Below are 23998 nucleotides of genomic sequence, written 5' to 3'. Positions count from 1 at the left end.
AGAAACACACTCATTAACACCTGTCTGCTTCAGACAGCTTTTCTTAAAAACGAGAAAAGCCTGCAAGTCTACCTCGCTCACCTCCCTGTCTTCCCCCGGCAGACGACACACTGTTTTCCTCCGAGCAACGTATTTTACAGCTAGAACCAGGGAGTTCAAGAGCCTGGTTTTTAAAGTGTATTCAACCAAGTAGGGATGGGAAATGAGCCAGGGCACAGAACAGCCCAGGGTTGTTGCACAGCTGTTCACACAGCTGGCAGAGACACCCACAGCTGCCAGCAGCATCAGCCAACACTGAGAGAGCTGATGCTCCTCACGAGAGAAGTGTGAGTGGAGCCACTGGCCATTTGGCTAGCGGGAACAGGAAGGACACCTTCTGCCTTTCTCCTGAAGTTGTCCCCACCACTACCTCACTTCCTTCATGGGCAACCTTTTTTTTTTTTTTCTTATTCTGGCCATTTGGAACAAGACCCTGCCCATTTTTAAGGCCCTCCTACCCTGTGCATCCATGTTTTTCTTTCACGCCCCTTCATCAATGCTGCCATAGCCCCTTTGTCTACAGGAGTCCTCTGTCTCTGCAGTGATTCCTGCTGCTCTCCAGGGAGAGCTGGATAGGAGGCGGGATCCACTTTGCCGAGGAGCCTGTAACTGTCCTCTTGCAGACAGCACCTACATTCACAGTGGGTCTTGGGGTGCCATTCACACCTTTGCATTGCTGGTGAAGGCTATTGCAAGTTGCCTAAATCCACAGCATGGCCTCAGGGGGTTGGTAGGGTATACAACCCACAGGTTCAGATGTGCAGACACAGACAAAGCCCACTAAGATTTTATTAGTGCCAAGAACTAATGATGCACCTTCAGACCGTGGTCCTCACAATCCCACATCACGGTATCCCTGCCTTTATCTCTCTATGCTGTCTGATTCCACACCAGATGCTGTGCTGTAATTAGTGGTCTGATCCGACTGATTTCCCTTTTCCATCACTGTGAGCTATCTCAAGGCAGGGAAGACACTTCACCCTTTCCTAACCTTGCACTAAGTAAAGAATCAATGTTTGTTACAATCAATTGGACCCACAGGGCTGGATGAAGCTGCTGGTAACACTAGCAAACATTTATCTGTAATCTCCTTCATGTACAAAGCCATTCATCTTCACACTGCCCAGGCAAGCGTTACTTCATTTTTGTATCTTAAGTTCATGGGTGAGGGAACCAAGGGACAGAGAGGAAGACTAACTCGTTCCAAGTTCAGTAAGGACTTGGCAGGGCTAAGGTTTGAACCTGGGCAGTGTGCTTCTGTTCAGTCTGTTCTGTCCATTAGCATGAACAGGAGAAACGGATACAGCTGTGCTGATGGCCATACAAGAGGGACTGAAGAGAGCCAGAGAAGAACACGTGCGTCACCAAAGGGGAGGCTCTGGGGACAGATGATGCCCTGGAGCCTGCAACTGGGGCTACAAAGAGGCAGAGGAGAGCAAAGGCTCACGAGCCTGACTCGATGGGAGAGGGAGAGGGAGGGAGAGGGGGAGAGGGAGAGAGGGGCTCCAGCCAATGCCAGGGACTCTGAAAGTCTTTATTAGGGTGAGAAGCACAGCTGGGGCTCTGTTTAGTTAAAATGCTGGCTCTGCTCCACTCGGGAAGCCTGGAGTGAGAGCACGGGAAATCCCTGAACTCAGGGTCTCCCCAGAGCCATTATGACTGACTCTCCAGAGGTGACACTCTGGTATCACTTAGAAGCTCCCAGGTGATTCCAGTGTGCAGCCAAATTGAAGAACCACAGCCTCTCCTGCGGTAGCTAACCAGGCCAGTTTATCCTCCCCATTCTAGACTAAGATGAACTGGGATTCAACCTCGAGCTCCTCCCATTTCCTCTCCCCTGACTGCCACGTGCAATTGGGTTATTCTGCAGTGTTTTTCTCTGAATTTCTTGGATCAACCACCTCTAGCTCTAGTTCCAGCCTGCCACTCCAGCAGTCACATGAAGTCTCGGTTTCTCCAACTGCAAGAAGGGGGCTGTGGTAAGCAGAACAACACTACCAAGGGTTCACGTCCAGTCCCCAAACCACAGCAAAGGAGCAGAGCGGCTGCAGACGAGTAAGATGAGCAGGCTGTAAGGTGGGAGCTCCTCCTGCATTATCAGAGGGACCGTGTTGTCACAAAGACCCTTACATACAGTGCAGGAAAGCAGGAGAGGCACTGGCAGCGTGATGTAGCATGAGAAAACTCAACCAGCCACTAATGGCTTGGAAGATGGAAGGCAAGCCACTTCCAGAAGCTGAAAAGGCCAAGCAAATGGATTATCCCGATAGTCCTGCCAACGCTTCGGTCTTGCTGGCGCCATTTTGAACTTCTGACCCCCACCCCCATATGTAAGATAACAAATGCGCGCTGGTTCAAGCTACAGCGCAAATACAAAATGGATGGGAGTAAATTGAGGACAATATGAAGATTAAATAGGATACTGTTTGTGTAGTGTAGCATGTGGCCTTGTGTGTAATGCTTTATTATTTCCCCTGCCACCATTCTATCCAGCCAGGCAGCTTTAATGAGGCTGTCCGTGCTCTGTTTACCAGCCTGAGACCCAGTTCCCAGGACTCAGGAGAATGAGGGGCTCTGTGGCCAAGTGTTCACAATAAGTTTATACCTAGACCAGTAGGGACTGGCCAGTCTTGGGCAGGAAGTACAGGAAGCTCCCTACAGCCCTAGTGTGATCATTAGTACCGGAAATGGTAGATGGTGAGGAAACGGATCTCTGGAAAGAACTTGAGTACAGCCAGCAAGGGCTTCAGAGACCTCAGCTGAATGAATTGACTGGCTCAGCAGGCGAAACCACAGCCGAGAGCTGGCCCCTGTGTTATAGGCAAAAGGCAGTCTTGCCAAGGAGGAGGCAAAATAGAATACTCACCCAGACTCCTGTGTGTTCCAGGCTTGGAGGTATTCTGAGCAGATACAATGTGTGTATGGCCAGCCTATTATACATGGAAGAAGCAGATTCAGAGAAACCCAGCAATTCAGCTGAGGTTGACAGTCAAACTCATGAACCTAAATTTAGAATATCCCATGCCACACCATATTTCATTTTCTCTTCATAAAAGCCCAATTAATATTTCAGGTCTCATTGATTTAATCCTGGGAACATGAGAACATGGCCATATACACCATTAATCTGTATTTCCTCTTTGAGATGTGCCAGCCATAAAAACTGCAGTGTTTCAAAACCCACTAGCACCTGGAGGAGCACGGAGGGAGTCTAGGGCTGCTGGAGTCAGAGCTCTGAAGCTTTGGGCTTCCTGTGGCCCCTAAGGGTGATCAGCAGGTGAGAGATGGCATGGCCACTCCCCGCTGTGGGTACCCAAGGACTCCTGCTCAATCAGAACAGCGCAGCAGCCTTGAGAACTAAATTTATCCCCAAAGCACACCTAGATCAAAATGTTCCCTACTTCAGAGATCCTGCCCCTCACTGTCTGCCTCTCTTTCTCCAGAACCAGGAAGTATGGGCTGTAAAATCCACTGCTGTCAATCCCACTGTAAAACCACACTCACACACACACATGCGTGTGCTACCGCAGAGTCAACCCAAACAACAAACACCGCGTGTTCCGATACAAAAATGAAAAAAGTAAAAGATGGCCGCAATTAAGAAAAGAGCGGAGAGCGCATTCAGGGAGAAGAGCAGGGCTCTGCTGGGGAAAGGCTGGAGACACAGAAATGGGAACACCGAAAAGACTGTGAGCTGGGCTCTGGCTCTGAGATCCTCCACAGCTGCGCCACCCGAGTTCCCGCCCAGGCAGCACACCTCCGCCTAAGTGACCGCCACTACACACAAGATAGGTCACTGCACAGGAGCCCATACTCCTGACAGTCTGGGACAGTGACGGTTCCCAGCCACCTGGCCAAACAAGCAAGTTTGGATCCTGAAGACAAGAAAAGATTCCAACCCTTGCCTTTGGGAGAAGCTAGCTTCCCCAGAGTGCTGGGGATGTCTGTTTCTAAGTGGAGGTAACTGGGAACAATAGGAGAACCACACAATTGTAAAATGCTCAGGCTCCTGTAGAGCCTGAAGGGCTTTACATCTCCTGAGAAGATCTGATCCTGTGTGTACGGAGGTCCCACAGGCCCTGCTGGGGCGTGATCTACCCATGGGCTTTGGAATCTGGGGGTTCTAGGCTGAGATGGTACATGTCATTCCTGATTCTCAAACAAGGGCAGCTGGTAGCTGCCATCTTTAGTCTTGGGGATCTCCAGTGAGGGAGATTTTTCAACCTATCCCCAAGCACAGTTCAGAACTTGGAAGTCCCAGCCAATGCCTGTGGCCAGGCAACGAACTCCCCCACATATATGTCCACCTGCCCACGCCATTCCCACCCCTTTTCTTTGATAAGCTGCAGCTTGGAGACATTTCATAACCCACCCCCCCCCCCCCCGCCTCTGTCAGATTGCAATCCCTTGTCCTTCTCCTAAGCACTTTGTGACCGCCACCGTTCCAGTCCCACCAGGACAGACAGCCCCAGCTACCTACCCTCTCTTCTCTCCAGCCCTTTATACTTCTCTTTTCCACCCCTAAAAGTGCTAGACTGACCTACCTCTCCGGGCTGTTTGGCAGAATCCTTCCCCTAGAGGGCCCTCCCGGTTCCAGCCTCTGCTAGAACTCCACCCACCTTCCTACCACCTCCCTGGTACTGTGAGGTCCTTGTTCCCACCCCATGGGAAGAATCATTGGGCTGTTCCCTGTACCTGCAGTCAAGATGTTTGTCTCAGGGTAGCTCATGAGCCAGTTTAGGCTGGAGCCTTATGGTACCTGTGGCTTAGAACAGACCTTCAACGGCTCTGAGTCAAGGAAACTCACCATCTTTCGTCCAGCCCTTGGGCAAGCTGGAGAACAGTTGCTATTCTGACAACAGGAGGCCATGTCGCCAGGCCTGCCCCTCCCTACCTCCATCCTACACACCCAGTAGAGGCAATTCCTCTTTGCTATCAAATGGCTACAGCTTCTAGTACATTCTAACAAGTGATAATCAGAGAACCCAGAAGGACCTTGGAGAGCACTTAGCTCCTTGCTCCACTGGCACCAAGGAAGGAACGGAAGAAGAGAGTGGAAGGGTCTGTGGGGAAGAAGGTGTCAGGGACTTTGGAAGTCATGCATTGCTACCTCGTGGTCTGAGTCTGGAGGCTGTGGTTGCTCTGCACCTGGCAGATGGCTCCACCGTGGCTGGCTACTGATCCCTGCTTTGTGGCTGTAGCAAGCTTAGTCACAGGTCAGGAGCAAGGGCCCAGCCCAGCTGCTGTGGTAGAGCAATTGAGAATGTTAGGGCTACAGGGCATGTGGCTATGTGTCAACACTCTCCTGTGGCACAAACTGTTGGGGCAACATTGTTACAACATGGTCTTACCAAATGGCCAAGCGTCATGTGTTACCCAATCCAGAGCCCAGCACGGAGCCTTACTGTAGCTGGGTAAGCACACTGGGTAACACTGAGATAGATGAGTGTTCCGCAGATGCGCATGCTGGGTAGGGCAGTGTGGTGGGCAGGTGCGACCCTGTGGCCTAAGGGGAAGTCGCTGTTTGTAGAACAAAAACTCACAAACGTTTGGGCTTCTTTCTTAACCTCAATTCCCTCTGTTTAGTCCAACTAAAGAAAATGTACTGCCCTAGACTGAATTTCTGGTTTCACCTCTATCACAGCGGTTTGGACAAAGCTCTTCCAGTGTGTGAGAACTGGGGACAAAGATCCTGCTGCTGAGTGAGCCGCAGTGTGAGAGGAAAGGAATGCAAGGGAAATCTAACAGGGACAACTAAAGGTGCAGGTTTCTGCCCCCGCCTTCCCCCAAAGGCTCCTCCCCCCAAAGGCTGCCTAACCCCCAAAGGCTCCTCCCCCCAAAGGCTGCCTCTACAGCAAAAAAACAGAGACTAAGGCAGGGGGTGAACAGCTGAAAACCCATCAGCTCAGGAAAACAGCAGGCTTTGAGTGAACCAGCGAGCTGCCGTGGAAGTCATCTTCAGGTCTAAAGGATGAGAAAGCAAGGAGGGGGCCCCTACAGACCAGGTGTGCATGGAGCCAGTGTGGCACCTCTGCCTGAATCTCTCCAGAGCAGCAGAGTTGGGCAGGATCCCGAGCTCCATCTGAAAAGAGAAGATGCTGGAACGCTCTGGGTCCCCCTCCAGGAGGTTTGGGAGCAGAGCACAGATGCTCAGCACAGGAAGAGTCCCCAGGCAGAGGGACCCTGAGGAGCTGACCTATAAAATTACAGTGAGCAAAGACAACGTCCAAAGCAGACCCCCAGCTGCCCAGTCTTCAGTGCCTTGAGCTAAAGCAAATATGAACCTGATAGCCCAGGGATTAGCAGGGCTAGAGGCTCCAGACAGGCAGAGAAGGACACAAGAAATGGGTGCCTGTCCGTGAGAGGGGCAGGGAGGCAGACAAAACAACCCAGCAGCTGATCTGCAAGAAAGACTAGCACCTAGAGCAAAGGGGAGGGCAGGCAGGGAACACGGGCATTTCACCAGCATCACAACCTTCTCTTCCAGGGAACTGGGCTCCGTCCTTAGACAAGCATAGGACCCATAGGAAGACGGCAGAGAAGCCAGAAAGAGAGAGAGGTTCTAACAGGTGGAGCGGAGCCCACCTAAGGCACAGCAGATGTTGAGGTGTTACCAGCAAGACCTCAGGAGTTTGAAAGGTGGGACCGATGTGTCTGTGCTGCTCTTCAGCCCTGGCCCCGGCCCATTCACTCTTCTCAGCTACATATGTGAGCCCTGCCACTCACCTATGCTCCCAGGTGCTTCTAGACACCACGGGAGTGAGGGGTAGGAGTGGGCTTGAGAGTGGGGTCACTCCCGCCAGCAGGGAACTCTGTAGGCTCTGGAGATGGTCATCTATTGGAAGCTAGCTCTGCCTCTCATCAGCCGCATGACTCTGAGCAGGTAATTTATTCTCTCCCAGCCCCACTATCTATAAAACAAGCCTGCTGGCAGGGATAGTGGAACAACAACGGCGCAATCCCAGACCCACAAGAGAAGAATGGACACATGGGGCTGCCACTTTGCCATGAATGTGAGACCAGTCTAGGGGTGTTGCCCAGGGTAGGGTCAGAGCTGGCACGATGGAAGATGACTGTGTAAATCAGGGCAGGAAGCAATCTGTCTCATAACAAGGCACACAGATTACAGAGGTGGTTACGTCAGTTCTGGAGGCGGCCGGTGGCAATTCTTGGACCACACATGGACGTCACTTAATGCCATTGCACGTACTGTAAAGTGGCAAATCTATGCTGTGTAGACGTTCTACCATTTTTAAGAAAAGAAATTAAATGACAAAGCCGCACCCTGGGCCGGGTCCACGGCCATGGACGTCCGTCCCTTCCGCAGGGGAGGTGCCTGAGTGACAGGATTTCTTCTAACTTACACAAAACTGTTCAACGGTAGAGAAATGGAAGGCAGGCCCCACCCACCTTCCCTAATCCAGTTACTGGGTGAGAAAGATCTAAGCTGTGCCTATTTCACCATCTCCTTCTTAGAAATGGGGAAATGCCACTTTACTAGATGCTTGCCCAACAGGAAGCTAGAATTCCCAGAATTTTCTTGGCAGCATAGCACAATAACAATAACAATGGTATAGAAATCTCTAGAAAGTAAAATTCTACAGTGTCTCCGATCTCTCAAACCCCCTGGAGTCAGTTTCTGTTTGCCCAGTGTAGAATCACTGAGCTCCTACTGTGTACAGTACCTTTATTAGACACCGGAGGAGCAGCTATGCAGATGGCTGAAGGAAGACACCTCCTTCACTGAGTTCACAAATGGCACTGTTCCTCTACAGTGCATAGAACCTCTATGGAAGTGGGGTTCAATAGCCTGTGGGGGAGCAGGCACAAGTACACTGGGCCTAATACACATTTCTGGTGGAGGATTACCCCATCGTGGGAAAGATCACCGTTTAAAAACAGTAGCTATGCCCTGCGTGGTCAGGCTTGTCAAGGATTATTAAATGGAAATCTCGGTACCAAGGGTATGAGTCAGGTAGGCCCAAGGCCTTTAAAGAACACAAGCTATTGCCATAGTTCATTTTCCCACCAGAACTGACTGGTAAGAATCAATTACTGAAAATACAACATGCTTTTTTGAAGGACAAAGAGGAATCAGGCAAACATGAAAACTTCCTCCCTGCTGACTAGCTTTTACAGTTCCAGAAGGTTCCATCCAGGCTACTGGGAAAGAAAATGTACCCATGGTGACCCTGCAGCCAACCCTGCATGCTACAATACTGACTTCCAGACAAGAGATGCCACTAGTGAAATAGGGTACAAAGCTTGTGGAGGTAACAAGCTGCTTTGGGATTGGATTTGAAACTTTGGTCCGCAGTGAAGATTCCAGGCCTGGCGTTGTAGACCTGGTCCAAAGTCCATAGCTCCTGGGGTCACGGGTCCTAGGGAGGAACCTACTACTGTTCTTTTACTAAATGGCAGGCCATCAAAGTGTCTTCTAAATATTTATGCTATATGCATAGAGTAGTGCTGTGGTCACCTTCAGCTGATCTCTCAGCAGGGTCAGAGTTCATGTGGAGGTTAATAGCTAATCATAGTACTATTGAGTGCTGAGCCCTAAATAGGTCACCTACAATAATACTCCATAAATTATCAGGGGGAAAGGTAGCTGGGTATGGTGGCACACATCTGGAAATCAAATAGTCTCTTAGGAGGCTGAGGCAAGAAAACCCACAAATTCCAGGCCAGACTGAACTGCAAGGTAAACCCTAACCTCAAATGAAGAAACAAACACTAAGTAACAATACAGATGTAGGATAAATTAATTCTGAAAAAGTCATAGACATACACTTCAACAGAGTCAGAGATGTATTTTTCATGAAGTGAGCTTGCAGCCCAGTGACTTTGGAGAAAGGGGGATGGAATTGAGAGGGGAAGAAGCTCCACCACCTACTGTAATTATCCTAAAGTCCTTGAGTGGCCACCTACCGTAATTATCCTAAAGGCCTTGAGTGGCCACCTACCGTAATTATCCTAAAGGCCTTGAGTGGTGGGCACTTTGTATCTGTAAGGGACTTGAGAGAGGTCTCCTTTAAACTACAAGATACCAGAGCCAAGAAAACTGTCTTTTTGATGGCTTTCTATGTCAACTTGAGGCCATTAGCCAGGTGTCCAATTCTGCTTCTGGGAAAGACATAAGACCATTAGAGGGTGGTGGAGTCATTCAGACAGCCCAGCAGGAGCCCTGAGCACACTGCCAGCCACTCTCCTCCAAACTGCTTCCAGCCACGTTCCTTCTATTTCTCTCCTAGTCACCAAGTGTCCCTCGGCTATGGCACCTTCATAGACTCAGAAGCCCCAAAGAATCATTTTGACCAATCTCTCTACTTAGCAACCACAAAACACAATAATATTAATAATAATAAAGTTGAGCTGGTGGCAGCCTGTCTGACTACAGTGATCAGTACTGCAGACAACCTGGACCCAGATTCTAGTCCCACATCACAGCGAAGAGCTTGCTGGAGCCAGAGCTCTGGGTGGGGCAGGTGCCGGGCCCCTTACCCTTGGTCAGTTGCCCATGGTGTGGGCTCTGCACTGCTGAAGTCTCCTGAACCACACAGTCAAGGCTCACTCACCCACATAGCCCAGGGTGAAGGCGAGTGTGTGGTTTCCAAGGCAACCGCATGCAGGTGGATTCTGAATGCTGTGGCCTGTCTGAAGCCAGTGAAGGGAGAAGTGAAGAGGAACCACCTTCCACTGGCAAGACAACACCTCCGGAGCTAACGTGCTCCGCGGTCCTGCCAGGGTCTAGGACCCTGGACTGCTGGGGCCCAGGAAGCTTTGGGGAGGCAAGAGGAATCTGCCGGAAGGATGACTCTGTGAGTGAAATACCTTCCTGAGCAAACACCAAGCACGAGGACCTGAGCTCAGGCCCCAACCATGGGTGTGGGGCAGGCCAGGTAATGGTGGCGCACACCTTTAATCTCAGCACTCGGGAGGCAGAGGCTGGCGGATCTCTATAATTTCAAGGCCAGCCTGGTCTATACGAGCTAGTTCCAGGACAGTTAGGGCTGTTACACAGAGAAATCCTGACTGAAAAAAACAAAACAAACAAACAAACAAAAAAAAAACCAACCCTGGGTGTAGGGGCCATATGCACCTGTGACTGCATAGGACGGTGAGTCCTGGAGATTCGCTGGCAGCCAGTCTAGCTGAACCTGTGAGAGACATCCAATGTCAGTGTCGACCTCTGGCCTCCATATGTATACACATACAAGCGAGAGCAAATCACACACACACACACACACACACACACACACACCTCCCCACTTACTCACTCCCACAGGCATTTACCCTCGAGTCAATGGCACCTAGCAAGTGAACTTGGGAAGTCCGGAGCTGGAGCTGTCCTTCTGGCTGGGACAAGTCCCAACATGCCCAGGCTATGGGTTTTCAACCTTTGACAAACACAGCACACACTGGCAGGAAGCAGCATGATTCAGAATGCATTTCCCAACGCCACAACTGAAAGTTAGTACAGACAGCCAAGATGGAACCTGGCTATCCCTTCGCCCCAGCAGTCAGGGCAGAGCAGAGACCTTCACACCAACTAAAAGGAGCAGAGGCAAGAAGTCCTCTGTGAGGCAAAAGAGTTAAATTCAAGTGTTTAAATATTTAGCAAATAAAGATATAGTGTTACATAGAAATTGACCATCAGTACTGATGTGGTAACCACGGCAATTCATGGCTGGGGCAGATCTAAATGAACAGGTCCTGGGACTGAGGTTGACCAGAGTGCAGCAGCGTGGACCGCAGTGGCAAGACCAGCTCACAAGAGTAGCCTGCTGAGACTTTTACCCTTTGGGATACAGAAATCCTGGGCCAGAAGTCTGTGCTGTGGACCTAGGCCCGTCGAGCCTTTTGGAGATGAGTTTTCCCCAGAGAAGGAAGAGAGGCTGCATCTATCCACCCGAGCTCAGGCCATCCACTCACCGCTCAGCTCTTGCCGAGTCTAACTATGGGCCAGACAGGCACCTCTTCACCCCAGTACAGTCCCTGTCACCATGGAGTCCACATCTAGCGAAGAGAGGCTGACAAGAGCCGGCATTTGCGATCCACCAATTAAGCATGCAGCAGCCGGCAAAGAGCTGAGGCTAAGTGACGGACAAGACAGGAACCTTGCTTGGGCACCAGAGGTGGCCAGAACTAGAAGAGAAATTACCAGGCTAAAGGTGAAGACAGTAAAGCCGACAGGCCTGTGGAAACACCTTCAGATTTCAAAGCCCAGGCTAAGGGCAGTGAAACCGTCACCTCCCAGGCAGTTGTCCAAGTGCCAGCCGCTGAGTCTCCCATCTTCCGAGAACATGACCAGGCCTCCCGGAGCTCTGCTGGAGCCAAGCATCCATCCTCTCGCTCACTCTCTTGCTCTGCGTTCTCTCCCACCCTCCTTTCTTCTTTTATTGAGACACAGCAGCCTCACACTATAGCCCAAGCCTCCAACCCTTCCTGCCTCCTCCCGACCGCTGGGATTATAGGCATGTGTCCTCATGGCAGGCCCTCCTCTCTCTTGCTTCCTTCTTTCCAGCTCCACCATGCACAGGCTGACCCCGGGATTAGCAGCACCACAGCGAGCTCCCTAGAACACGCTCCTTGTTTCCAATCTCCCACATGTGCTGTGAGCTATCGACGGAGATTTATGAAAGCAGAACAGGAGATGGGCATAAACTTGGCAGAGGAGGCTGCTGTGCAGCATGTCCTGGTCAGTCTGGGTGCCCATCTGAGCCCTGGTCTCCTCTGTGCTGCTACCCTCACACCAAGCCAGGCTGAGATGGCTACCTAGGGTCTTCAGATCCTGGGAACTCAGAGCTAACAATTCACCTCGTGTGTGTGTGTGTGTGTGTGTGTGTGTGTGTGTGTGTGTGTGTGTCTGTGTGTGTGTCTGTGTGTGTGTCTGTGTGTGTCTGTGTGTGTCTGTGTGTGTGTGTGAGTTCATATGTGTGCTCACATGCATGTGGACAAGCACTAAGTTTTGTGCTTTCTTTGTTGACTTGACACAGGATAGTCATTTTGGAAGAGGAAATCACAAATGAAAAAGATGCCCCCACAAGACTGGCCTGTGGTGCACTTTCTTGACTGATGACTGGTGTGAGTAGCCCATCTCACAGAGGGTGGTGCCACCCTGGAGGAGTAGTCCTCGATGCTATAAAGTAGGCTCAGCAAACCAGTAAGCAGCATTTCTCAGTGGCATGGCATTAGTCCCTGCACCCAGGTTCCTGCGTGAGCTCCCGCCCTGACTTCCCTGGATGATGAACTACAAGCTGGAAGACAAAATAAATCCTCTCCTCCATAGTGGCTTTGGATCTTGTGTCTTAGCACTGTAGTAGAAACCCAAGCAAAGACAGATGGTTCCCTTAGCCACTCTCCATCTTACTCTTGGAAACAGGGTCTCTCCCTGAAACCGGAGCTCACTTTGTCTAACTTGCCTGGCCAATGAGCTCTAGAGATTCACCCATCTACACACACAGAGACAAACACACAGAGAGACACAGAGACATGCACATGCTATATGAGCCCCCAGATAGGCTGCAAACACCAACCCCAGCTTCTGTGTGGTTGCTGAGGTCCACATGGTTGGTGGCAAGTCATCTCCTTAGCCCAAGTCAGCACTTGGAGTTCATCAATCGATCAAGCAGGCTACCTTCAGGACTGTCTGCGGTCCATCTGCAGAAAGGTGAGCAGCCTCTAGCTCCCAGGGAAGACAGAACTTCCTCCTTCTCTCTTTGGCCTCTGAATTGCTCCAGGCCAGCTCTGTCTATGATAAACAAGGTCTCTGCTCCAAGTGACCACAGTGCCCAGCATCCCCTCCCTAGAACTCAAGACACAACCCACTCCCTCCTTCATGCCCCATGGACTGTCACACACACCTCCTATGGTGCTTATGACCCTGGGTCAGCCGGCTCAAGGTGTGGGTCAAACATACCCAAGAGGCGGAATTACGAGCAAATTGTGATTATTGAGTAAAGAGATGAACGAGCAGGCTCAGTGTTATAAATTCTAGGAGGGTAAAGTCACTGATGTGGAGAAGTCGGTGCAGAGCAGCCGTCACACCTTTCCTCGCAGGGCCAGGACTGAGTCCGTGCCTCTAAAGGAAGGGAAGGCAAAGAGCAGGACTGCACTGTCTGCCTCTCCCAGATGGGAAGATGCCACTAACCTCTAGCATAGGGACCCAGAGAGTCTGCACCACACATTGTGTCTTGGTGACAGCACATTGTCTTGAATCTCCTGGACAATCATGCCGCAGTGGGTGAGCCTTTTACAAGGGTGAGCTGTCTCTTGACTATAATTTATGTCCTATAAATTTATGTCCCTGTCTTCTGGTAACCCTATTGGTGTTTAATAAAAATATTCACTTATACCTAATAAATGAAAATCTCCACTTTGGGTCCCTTGTGGTCCAAATTCATAAAGTTGGAGGCTTATATCTTATCACTACCGTTATGTTCCGGTCACCTTGGAGGAACTAAAGAAGTGTGTGTAGGCTGAGGTTAGGTCTTGAGGGGTCAACACTTCTAGACAGGAGCAGATAAGCATGACCCTGCTGACGCTCAAGTTGTGACTGTTGGCGCGTGCAGCTTCTATCCAGAGGCTTCTGATGTGCACGCCCACTGCTGTCCATATCCCAGCCTGAGCCAGGCACCTCCTCCTGGGAGTGCCAGCCTCCCCATATGCATGCTCCTGGACCAGGCAGGAAAGCCTGGTTATTCCCTCTTCCTTTCAGTTGACTCCTTGCTCCTGGTCCATCCACAAAGGAAAACCACCTACGTTCACTGTCTCTACTTGTTCATTCCACCCCCTGATATCACTGCCGCTCCCAATGGCTGCGCTGAAAAGGATAATTTAAAGCAGAGGACAAAGTTGTTCTTCAGCCCTGCCCCCATGCGGCAGATGCAATGGCTCCCTTCTCTCTCCCCTCCTTACAGTCTTTAACTGTCCTTCTCTGTCTCCTATCTATCACCTGTCGAGGTTGCTCTGGGGACCCTGCCCCTCCTCTTATCTCCCTGCCCCTGTACACCCATTCCTAGCTACTCTACATCATTAGCTCCCATCCCCTTGCTGGAGGCAGCTAGGGGCCCCTCCTATGCCCAGAGTAGACCCCCAACACCCTTCCTACCTTGACCTCCTTCTGTGTTTTCAGTCTTAATGAATGGCACTTTCCAGCACTGAGTTATCCAAGCAGTTGAGAGACTCCTCTCTCCCTGCAGAGAATGCAACCACCCTAATTGGTAACCAAGTCTTGTTGTTTCCATTTTCCCAGCATCTCTAATATATGTCCTCCCCCCGTCCTCATTCTTGTGCTTGCCCTGGTTAGACATCGCTATCCTTCACCTGGATGCTGTAATCAGCTTCTAGCTATCTTCCTGCCTCCGAAATTGACCCTTCTAAAGCTCGCCAGCAGCTGCAGAGAGTATGTCAAAAACGTAAATATCCCTCCAGCTTGACACCCTTTCATTGTGACTGCTGCTGCCTACAGAACATCTCGAAACCTGCTAGCAAGACAAACGGATGCCACCGGGCCCGCCACCTTTCACCGTGGAGCTCCCCTGCTACCTTGATGCATGCCTAATGCAGCTTCCACCCCAGGGCTTGTGTTTATTGTGCAACCTCTGTGTGGGACACCGTGGCAGTCTGAATAAGAGTGGCCCCACAGGCTCATGTATCTGAATGTTTGGTCTCCAGGGACTGGCACTGTTTGAGAAGAAATAGGAGGTGTGGTCACTGGGCATGGGCTTTGAGATTTCAAAAGCCCATGCCAGCCAGGCCCCTGCCTCTCTCTCCTTCTCTCTCCCCACACCCGTCTCGTGCCAAAGACCAGGATGCAGCTCTCATTCACTGTTCCAGCCCCTTGCTAGAGCATAGTGCTGCCACGTTCCCCACTATGATGATACTGACCATAAACCTCTGAAACCGTAAGCAAACCCCCAATTAATTGCTTTCGTCTAGAAGAGTTGCCTTGGTGTATCTTTGCAGCAGTAGAACAGTGACCAAGACAGACACATTCTCCACCCTGTGAGCCAGGCATACCGGACTTTATCTAAGCTGCAGCATTTTTTATGATGCCCAAATTTGGCCTCTGCAGCAGTATTTGTGGTAGAGACAGTCACTACTGACTTTACAGGAAGGAAACAGAATATAGGAGAATCAGGAACTTTCTAAATGTCACCATATACCCTACCCCAAAAGGCTTGAGTCGGGCTTGAACCCAAGCTGGTTATCATCTTATCAAAAACCTAGTGCCTGCCTTCTAAGACAGCACCAGACAGAGTCAAAGCTGGCAACCCCTCAGGGAAGCAATGGTGGTGCCAGGGTTTCCAGCTCAGATAGAAGAGCTCCATACAAGCTGTGCACAGAGCAACCTCATGAAAGCCCTTGCTAAATACAAGCTGGAGGGGCAGCAGAGAGCAGGGCAGGAAGGCTATCAGGAGAGCAGCCAGTTCAGAGCCTTGGGCATAAAGGCACATACCAGGGGCATCTAAAGCACAAGGACATATACCAGGGCATCTAAAGCACAATGACATATACCAGGGCATCTAAAGCACAGTGACACATACCAGGGGCATCTAAAGCACAGTGACACATACCAGGGGCATCTAAAGCACAAGGACATATACCAGGGCATCTAAAGCACAAGGACATATACCAGGGGCATCTAAAGCACAAGGACATATACCAGGGGCATCTAAAGCACAAGGACATATACCAGGGCATCTAAAGCACAATGACATATACCAGGGCATCTAAAGCACAATGACATATACCAGGGGCATCTAAAGCACAAGGACATATACCAGGGGCATCTAAAGCACAAGGACATATACCAGGAGCATCTAAAGCACAAGGACATATACCAGGGGCATCTAAAGCACAAGGACATATACCAGGGCATCTAAAGCACAAGGACATACACCAGGGGCATCTAAAGCACAAGAACACATGCCAGGGGCATATAAGCGCAGTGACATATACCAGGGGCATCTAAAGCACAAGGACACAGGAGTAAATCGTCAACAAGCTTGGCACCCAGGTACATTTCAGCAATGCCCAAAATGCATAGCTTTTGTGTTTTCATTCCTTTTCAGGATACACTGGCTTGGGGACGAAAGGTGCCTGAGTCTTTCAACGCTTCACTCCAAAGCATCACAAGAGGCCAAGGCTGAAGGCAGGCAGGGCGATGTCTTTAACACCAGAAGGGACCACGTGGCAACCAGGGTACTTTCCTTGCTGTCCCAGAGACAGGACTGAAGCAGAAAGGGGGTGTTCTAGATGCACAATGTCACTGGTAGGTGCTCCTCTTCAAGGGGCTGTCACTCTGTCACCGTAGTACTCGCAAAGCCCAACAGATCCTGTGCTAGGCAGGTGGGCACAGAATGCAGCCCTCTAAGACTAGGAGATGGGACAGCCACAGCCTTCCTGCCCTGCTCACCGCAGCAGCAGCTGGCCTGCCCTGAGGAAAGTATTTCCATTGCTCCCCTGGAAATTCTCTGCCAGTCACACAAGGGACAGGGATGCCTAGACTGGGGAATTTAAAACCAGGGGCCTGGGATTCTAATGACTGAAGAAGTTTCCTGGAAACTGAGGCCCAAGACCACAGAGCAAAATAATGACGGAACTTGTTTTAGAAACTAGAACTTTTGAGTCCAGAACCTTCTATTCCAAAATATGCTGCAGGCACCAGCTTTCTGTCAGGCACTGTAGAAATTTTAGAAATGCAAATATTAATGATCTCACTGTCTCCAAAGTGAGGAGAAAGCCATCATTAGAAACCTGTAATTTGGCCAGGTGAGGTGGGGATGGGAACACCTCTCTTGCTGGCTCTCTGGGCCCAAGTCATTCATAGCACAGGCAGCTGCAGAGAGACTGTAAAGGTAAAGACACTAGTAACGTCCCTTGGGAGTCAGTGGGCACAGCATGATGGGGTCTGGGTCGCAGGAACCAAGTCCAGCCACAACAGAAGGAAAGCCACACACTTGCCAGCGCTGGACAGCAGCGTTAGTGACCATACCGCTCTTCCACCTGGCAGATTCCAAGGTGCAGCTAGAAACTAGAAGGCAGGAGCGTGTGTGACAGGAAAGTCTCTATTTCTTGAAATCACACTGCACTCTATACCATCCGGCACCCTTAAGAATCCAGCAAAGTGGGCAGCAGGACTTCCATCCTTTGGGTGGGAAAGCTGAGCATTTGATACTGTCCTAAGGTCCTTCAAGCTGAAGTGTCTGAGTTAAGAGTCAAAGCCATCCCTCTGGGCTGAGTGTAGGCCACAGGCAGAGCACTAGCCTGCCATGGGCATGGTCCTGAGTTCCATCCCCAGAACAACACACGGTAGCAAAAAGCTAAAACTAAAAATAATCAGTTAAAAAAAAATCAAAGCTCCCTACTTCACTTTGTTTCTCTAAAACTGTGAGTGTTGGGCTGGTGAGTGAGCATGAGAGTGTGGCTACAACCGAAACAGAGACTACCCAAGTTGAGGGCGAGATGTCTGCCAGCAGCGTGACCAGTGGCATCCTGAACTAAGTCAGGCAAATAGACCTGAAGCAGGAAACAGGACCAGCCCTAAGACAGTCAGGCCTTGCTCTTCCCCCGTGATGCCTGGGGCAGAAATAGGAAGTCTATATGTCTGGGAGGACCACTGTGTGCTGGGAACCACCATCTATCCTTCCTTCCAACCCGAGTCCAACAGGGAGGACCACTGTGTGCTGGGAACCACCATCTGCCCTTCCTTCCAACCCGAGTCCAACAGGGAGGACCACTGTGTGCTGGGAACCACCATCTGCCCTTCCTTCCAACCCGAGTCCAACAGGGAGGACCACTGTGTGCTGGGAACCACCATCTGCCCTTCCTTCCAACCCGAGTCCATCAGGGAGGACCACTGTGTGCTGGGAACCACCATCTGCCCTTCCTTCCAACCCGAGTCCAACAGGGAGGACCACTGTGTGCTGGAAACCACCATCTGCCCTTCCTTCCAACCTGAGTCCAACAGGGAGGACCACTGTGTGCTGGGAACCACCATCTGCCCTTCCTTCCAACCCGAGTCCAACAGGGAGGACCACTGTGTGCTGGGAACCACCATCTGACCTTCCTTCCAACCCGAGTCCATCAGGGAGGACCACTGTGTGCTGGGAACCACCATCTGCCCTTCCTTCCAACCCGGGTCCAACAGAGTTTTGATTCTTCTTTTTCAATCTGGCCTCTATGACAACTTCCCACATAGGCCAGGGTGGTGTCTAACAATGCAGCCTCCCTGCAGATTAGAACATGGGGACTCCAGAGGTTGAAAGGCCACAGACGCCCAGGAATGGTGGAGCCTGGGCTGAAGCCGACGCTGGAGGCCCCTCTCCTGCCATGGCCCCTTGGTCTGCTTCAGTTATGCTACTGGCTGCTTTCTGGGATCTGCTAGGGAACAGTGTGGGTTTGAGTCCAGCAGCTTCCTCCAGTTTGACTCTGAAGGACGTTGCCTAGTGAGCCCTATAATCAGCCCTCAAAGCGTAGCCCAGTCTAAGCACACAAGACTCTGTAAAAGCTCGAGTAGAGCCTCTAAAGGGGTGTCCTCGTGGCACTGGCACTGAGAGTCCTGCCCAGGAGGCCAAGAGTAAAAATAACTACATCCCGTCCAGCCACAGCAACTCCAGCACTTAGCCAAAGGCTGGCCCTCACTTAGGGACCAGGAGGCTCCCCATGGTGCATCTGCTTCAGGACAATGAGAAACAGAAGGACCCACGTTTGCCAGGATTTGCTGACTGCCATTTATACATATACCCACTTTCTTCTTCCATCCTCACACGAGCCCAGCAAAGCTGGAATAAAGCCTCCATGATCCAGGTGAAAGGTCACAGGGCTAGCCAAAAACACTGCAAGAAGAGGTCATGGCCAAGCCTCAACCCCATCTTTCTGACTCTCGAATTCTGGTCCTCATCAGTCTCTTCCTGCTGCCCAGATGTGATTCTGTCTCTGTCCCTCTGACCAGAGAACTGGGGCAGTGTCCAGATTCACACACACATGATCACAAACATCTGGATAATTTGGGTGACCTGGGTCAGCCGTGAGCAGATCAGCCTGCAAGGGGAGGGGAGAGGGCGGCCAGGGGATGACAGCTCACTGTCATGAGAGGATGCCCAGGTCCACTCATTTCAGAATTACCCTCACAGTCCATGTTCAACTATCCACCCTACATCAGCCAAGCTGGAAGAATACCCAGATGTCCAAGAAATATTTCCCAGAGTACCGAGTCATCCCGGGCAGCCAGGAACCAGAGGCATCCTCAACCACATCACACATCCATTCTATCGCCTGGCGTCTGCAGAGGTAGAATCCCCTTGCTGGTGTGTGTGTGTGTGTATGTGTGTGTGTGTGTGTGTGTGGTGTGTGTGGTGTGTATGTAGAGCACAACTCCCAGTCACAAAGCCATATTCTCGCCCCATGAGGCCACCTGAGAGAAAATAATGTTTCCGTTGTTCTAAGGTCACAAGATAGCATCAAGATGCCCTTCTTGAGGATCCAAAGAGAAAGAGAAGAGCCAAGATCTCAGACACCATCTTGTAAAATCCCTCCAAGCTGGGCTGGAGACAGATGGGCTCAGCCCAGATCCGGGCGGGAGGATGGGCCACTGCTCCAAGCAGAGGGACATACCTGAACTTCCCTCGTGTGATAGGCGATGATCAAACCCAGCAGGATGATGGTGGATAAACTGATAAGGCATTTCAGGGCCAACGAAAACATGGAATCCTGCAGGAGAGAGGGAAAGACAGTTAGGGGTCCGGGAAAGAAGTAGCTCATGGGGTGCAACAGCAAACAGCGGGGCCGAGGAAGGAGAATCCTTAGTCCTTCCTGGGAGCAGGGTAGAGCAGGAAGTTAGCCTGAGCCTGGGCTGTCCCTTCTGAGCCTTTGCTTTTGATAAGAAAACATTCTTGCATTCCCAGAACAACTCCAGTAGGCGCAGTGCTTCATGTCTGTGATACCTGGCTAGATTTTATATTATTGGCCTCCATGCTCATAAGTCTTAAGAATGTAATTCCTTTTTTGCCATTGTTATATGGTTTGGGTATCTATACCTTGTCAGCTCATGTTCCTATCTTAGCATAAACCAGAAGATTCACATCCCCAGCCATGGAGAGCTCTGTTAGGAATGAATCAGAATGCCCTGGTAGCTTCTCTGTCCCCGGACTTCAGCCAAGTGCAATAGTGGAAGGACAAGGATAGCAGAAGGATGACTGGGTGGCTGAGGGGCCAGCAAAGGAACAGAAAGGGGTTCTGGGTAGGGGAAGGTTTTGGTGGCCTGCTGGTCAGGGCAGAGGACACTGCCTGCAGCTCCTGCCAAGGTAGCTCTGAGAGTCTGTAGTCTGTGCATTCGCTCTCGGGCTGTCTGGTGGGTCCAGAGCCTGCCCCAGCTACTCAGAGACGCATGACCATCAAGGTGCCTACATCAGCCTGGCTCAGTGAGTGTTGGCTGCCATTAGTTTTGTTCCTGGCAGTCAGAGCATATAGCTGAGACTACTCCTGAGTAGTCAAGTCTGGAAGGAGAGCTACCTCCACATAGCCTTGAGCAACAAGCACCTCTCTATGGTCCTGAGAGCTGGGGAGACCAAAGAAACAATGCTATCCTCAAGGAAATCAATAATGTACAATTTCTGCATGTTCCAGCTTTATAGCAACGACGTGACCAGAGGCACAAATGGCTTTAGCCAGAGTTCAAAGCCAGAGCCTCCGACCCCCAGGCCATTGCCCCGTGCTAACTCTGCCAGGAAGTAGGGATGCTGGTGAAAACTCCCCGACACAGATCTAAACGGCCGATTAAGACAAGAGGCTAAAATATAACTAGGTAAGACAGACAAACTCTACTATTCTGTATAGAGTTACTATGGTTAAACTACCTATGGCACATTGCAAATAACTAGAAAAGGACAAACGTTCTTAACACATAGAACTGCACAATGTCTGAGGGGATGGGGTATTTTCCAGCCTGAGCCAGTTATCACATACATGCATGTTTCAAAGTCTGTGACAAAACTCCCATAGAAATATACACATATTATGTTTCAGCTAAGATTTCTAAGATAACAATAGAAGCATTTCAACAGGTTAATAGCCTTATTAACGGGTTAATAAGGTTAATAGCCTGGGGATTCTCATAGCAGAGCAGAAAGAGCTTCAGGGAGGGAGGCATCACTGGCAGAGGTTGACCAGCAGATGCCCATGCTGATGCTCTCGGCACTCCCTGTGCGCAGACATGGGATGGAAGCTACTCTCTCTGGTGTGTCCATCAAGCTCATCTCTTATCTCCTTGGTATAATCAATATAATTATAATATAATATCAATATAATATAATTAGCTCCAAGGAAGAACTAGCAAAATAACTCACTGGTTCGTTCATTCACACTTGGTTTTTGTGTGTTTGCATTGTCTGTTGCAGGGTGCACATGCGGCAAGCAGCCATGTGCATGCACAAGAGCATTCATGTGGAAGCCAGAGGACAACTTTTGGAAGTCTGTTCCCTCCTTCCACTTTCATGTAAAACCCAGGAATTGAACTCAGGTCATCAAGCTTGTGTGGCAACCACTTTTACCTGTAAAGCCATCCCCGAGAGCCTGTTTTGTTTTCTGAGACAAGGTCCAGGTATGTAAACTTTCATCTTCCTGCCTCAGCATCCCAAGTTCTTATTCATTTGCGTTTTCACAACAGTTTCAACCAGTTCTTGCTTGCTGAGTACCTGCTAGACACCCCAGGGCGTGGTCCATGCTGGGGGTACACAAAGAAGGCCCCGCCCACGGGAAGTTTTTAGTCTGTCTTCTTGTGTAAACACTCACTTAGTTGAACTACACGTTCCCACTGTGGAGAAACATGGCCAAGCTGGGGTGTAGCTTAGTGTTTCAGAGAGCTAACCGCACAAGGCAGAGGTCTGGATGCTGTCCCCAGTGCTGGCCTACTTAGCATCTCCTGCGCACTTCAGAGCGAAGAGCATCCTGGAGCTCTGTCTGGAGCCCGTGAGTATAGGGGTGTCTCAGGGAGTCCTGGTGCTCCGCTGATGCAACGTGAACACCAGGAGAAACAGAGCCAATTCTGACCCTCCAAAAGGTTCAAGCTTTGAAAGCTTACTTGATTCTGATCCCAGACCCAGCTGGGGCTGAAGACAAAAGCTGGAGGCACAGGGACACTCGGGTTGTTGTGGGACATGATGAATTTCCCTACAGGAAGGAGCTGGGACAGCTCACCATGCTCTCCAGCCAGAAATGACCATAAGGTCCTTGTCAAAGTGGTCCAGAAGCATGTGGCCAGCATCACGCCTACCCCAGGAAGGCCTGTGAGCAGCGGCACCCTTCCCGCCCCTAATTCATCTTCTTGGCAAAAAACTAGCTAACGTCAGAATCTATGTCTATTTCCATCATTTTTAGGGGAAGAGGTAAAGGGACAGAGGCCAGACGCTGTCTCCTCCCTTTAAGCATCTTCCATTTCTCCCAAAGGTCAAAGCTTTTCCATTAAAAGGCAACTCCCACCTGCTCAGAGGTTTGGACTGCAGCAGCCTGCGGGGCCAGTGGCAGCCTGCGGGGAGTCAGGGCTGTGCACTGGACTGACAGAGACCCTAGAGACTTTACAGACAGCCTTGAGGTCTCATCGCACGTCAATAAAAGAAAAACATTAACTCATTTTCTAACACCTATAAAACATGTCAAAAAAGTCTAGCTGGATCTGGAACATTTTCTATTTGCTAAAATGTTGAATTATCATCTTCTTTCCCACTTGAACTTTAGTGAAGCTTGAAATTGATGCGACTCTTCGGATGACACCAATGACACAGGGTTGACTAATTAGTCGCAAAACACCACATGGTGGGGCACCTGTCACACCCGCTGTGCCCTAACACACTCCATCTGGGGCCTTAAAATCGACTCAGTGGCCGTGAGGAGTCCTGCGGTCAACTAGTCAACCCTTCTCCCCTATGTCTGAGGCCTTTTTAACAACAAAGAAATAACCCCCAACAAGCAGGATACGCAGGGCACATTCCATTGATGGGGGAAGTTTTATATATAAAGATTTACTTTTATTTTTAAAATATGAATGTAAGAGGGGTGCATGTGATGACAGCACCCACAGAGTCCAGAAAAGGGAGTCAGACTCCCCTGGCTAGAGTTACAGGCACTTACGTCCTCCCACGGTGGGTGCTAGGAGCCTAACTCTGGTCTGCTGGAGAAGCCGTATGCATTCTTAACCACTCTCCAGCACTCATTTCAAAATCCATCTAGTCCTATAGGTTCAAGGATATTCAAGTGGCTCCGACCATCTGAGCAGCTAGTGATGGAGGATAGTATGGCCATAAAGATAGAAAGCATCAGAAGTCACAGAGAGAAAGAAGATGGGATAGACTGTTAGCTGGAAAGTTTTGAGCCTCAAACTGCATGTTTCTGATTATTTTTCAATTTTCCCATGTAGAAAAAAGATTGTGAAAATACCAATATTCTGTATCATAGACTGTTTTCTTCTCTCCTCAAATTATTAATAATGGGAAGATAGCATTTATAATTGAAAAGTTTATTTTTCAAAATCTGAGCCCTGGACTGCCAGGAAGAGGCTTCTGTGCAGTGGGAAGCTACAGCCTTACTTGTGACATGCCTTCTGCACCGGTGGCTGCAGGAGAAAGTGAGCCTCAAGTGCACCTCTGGCTTGGGGATGATGGTCTAAGCTTCCTCTGGGTTTCAAAAGCTCATTTCATGTACTCATGCCCATTCCCCAGTGTTGTGCTCAAAGAGAGACTATTCTCAGCTTGAGCAGATTTCACACTTAGGCCAGGTGGGCACTTGGGCCCCTTAATCGCTTGGGCTGGGCTTATGCACGCGTGCCTGCTTCAGGCGGCTTTATTGCTTCACTGATTGTCAATCTATCTAACCCACATGGTAACACATGTTAGCACATTTGTCCTGTGTGAGCCCATCACCTGTTTGGTGCTCTGAGGATAACAGGCACTTAAGAAATACT

General features: G+C 50.3%; 1 protein-coding gene across 2 annotated transcripts in view; it reads right to left on the bottom strand.

Annotated features, from left to right (window-relative positions):
- Window positions 1–23998, bottom strand: part of Kcnn3 (potassium calcium-activated channel subfamily N member 3) — a 148985-nt gene that overhangs the window by 87412 nt on the left and 37575 nt on the right. For both annotated transcript variants that reach the window (XM_041656246.1, XM_041656247.1), the window contains exon 2: window positions 19660–19755. In XM_041656246.1, coding sequence (XP_041512180.1) covers window positions 19660–19755 — 96 coding nt within the window. The remainder of the gene's footprint in view (window positions 1–19659; window positions 19756–23998) is intronic.

The sequence above is a fragment of the Microtus oregoni genome, unplaced genomic scaffold (assembly GCF_018167655.1).
Source record: "Microtus oregoni isolate MIOR12 unplaced genomic scaffold, Mior012 000007F_ref0000211, whole genome shotgun sequence".
NCBI classification, from domain to species: Eukaryota; Metazoa; Chordata; class Mammalia; order Rodentia; family Cricetidae; genus Microtus; species Microtus oregoni.
Note: the sequence above shows the minus strand (reverse complement) of the source record. Positions and strands in the feature narration are given on the sequence as shown.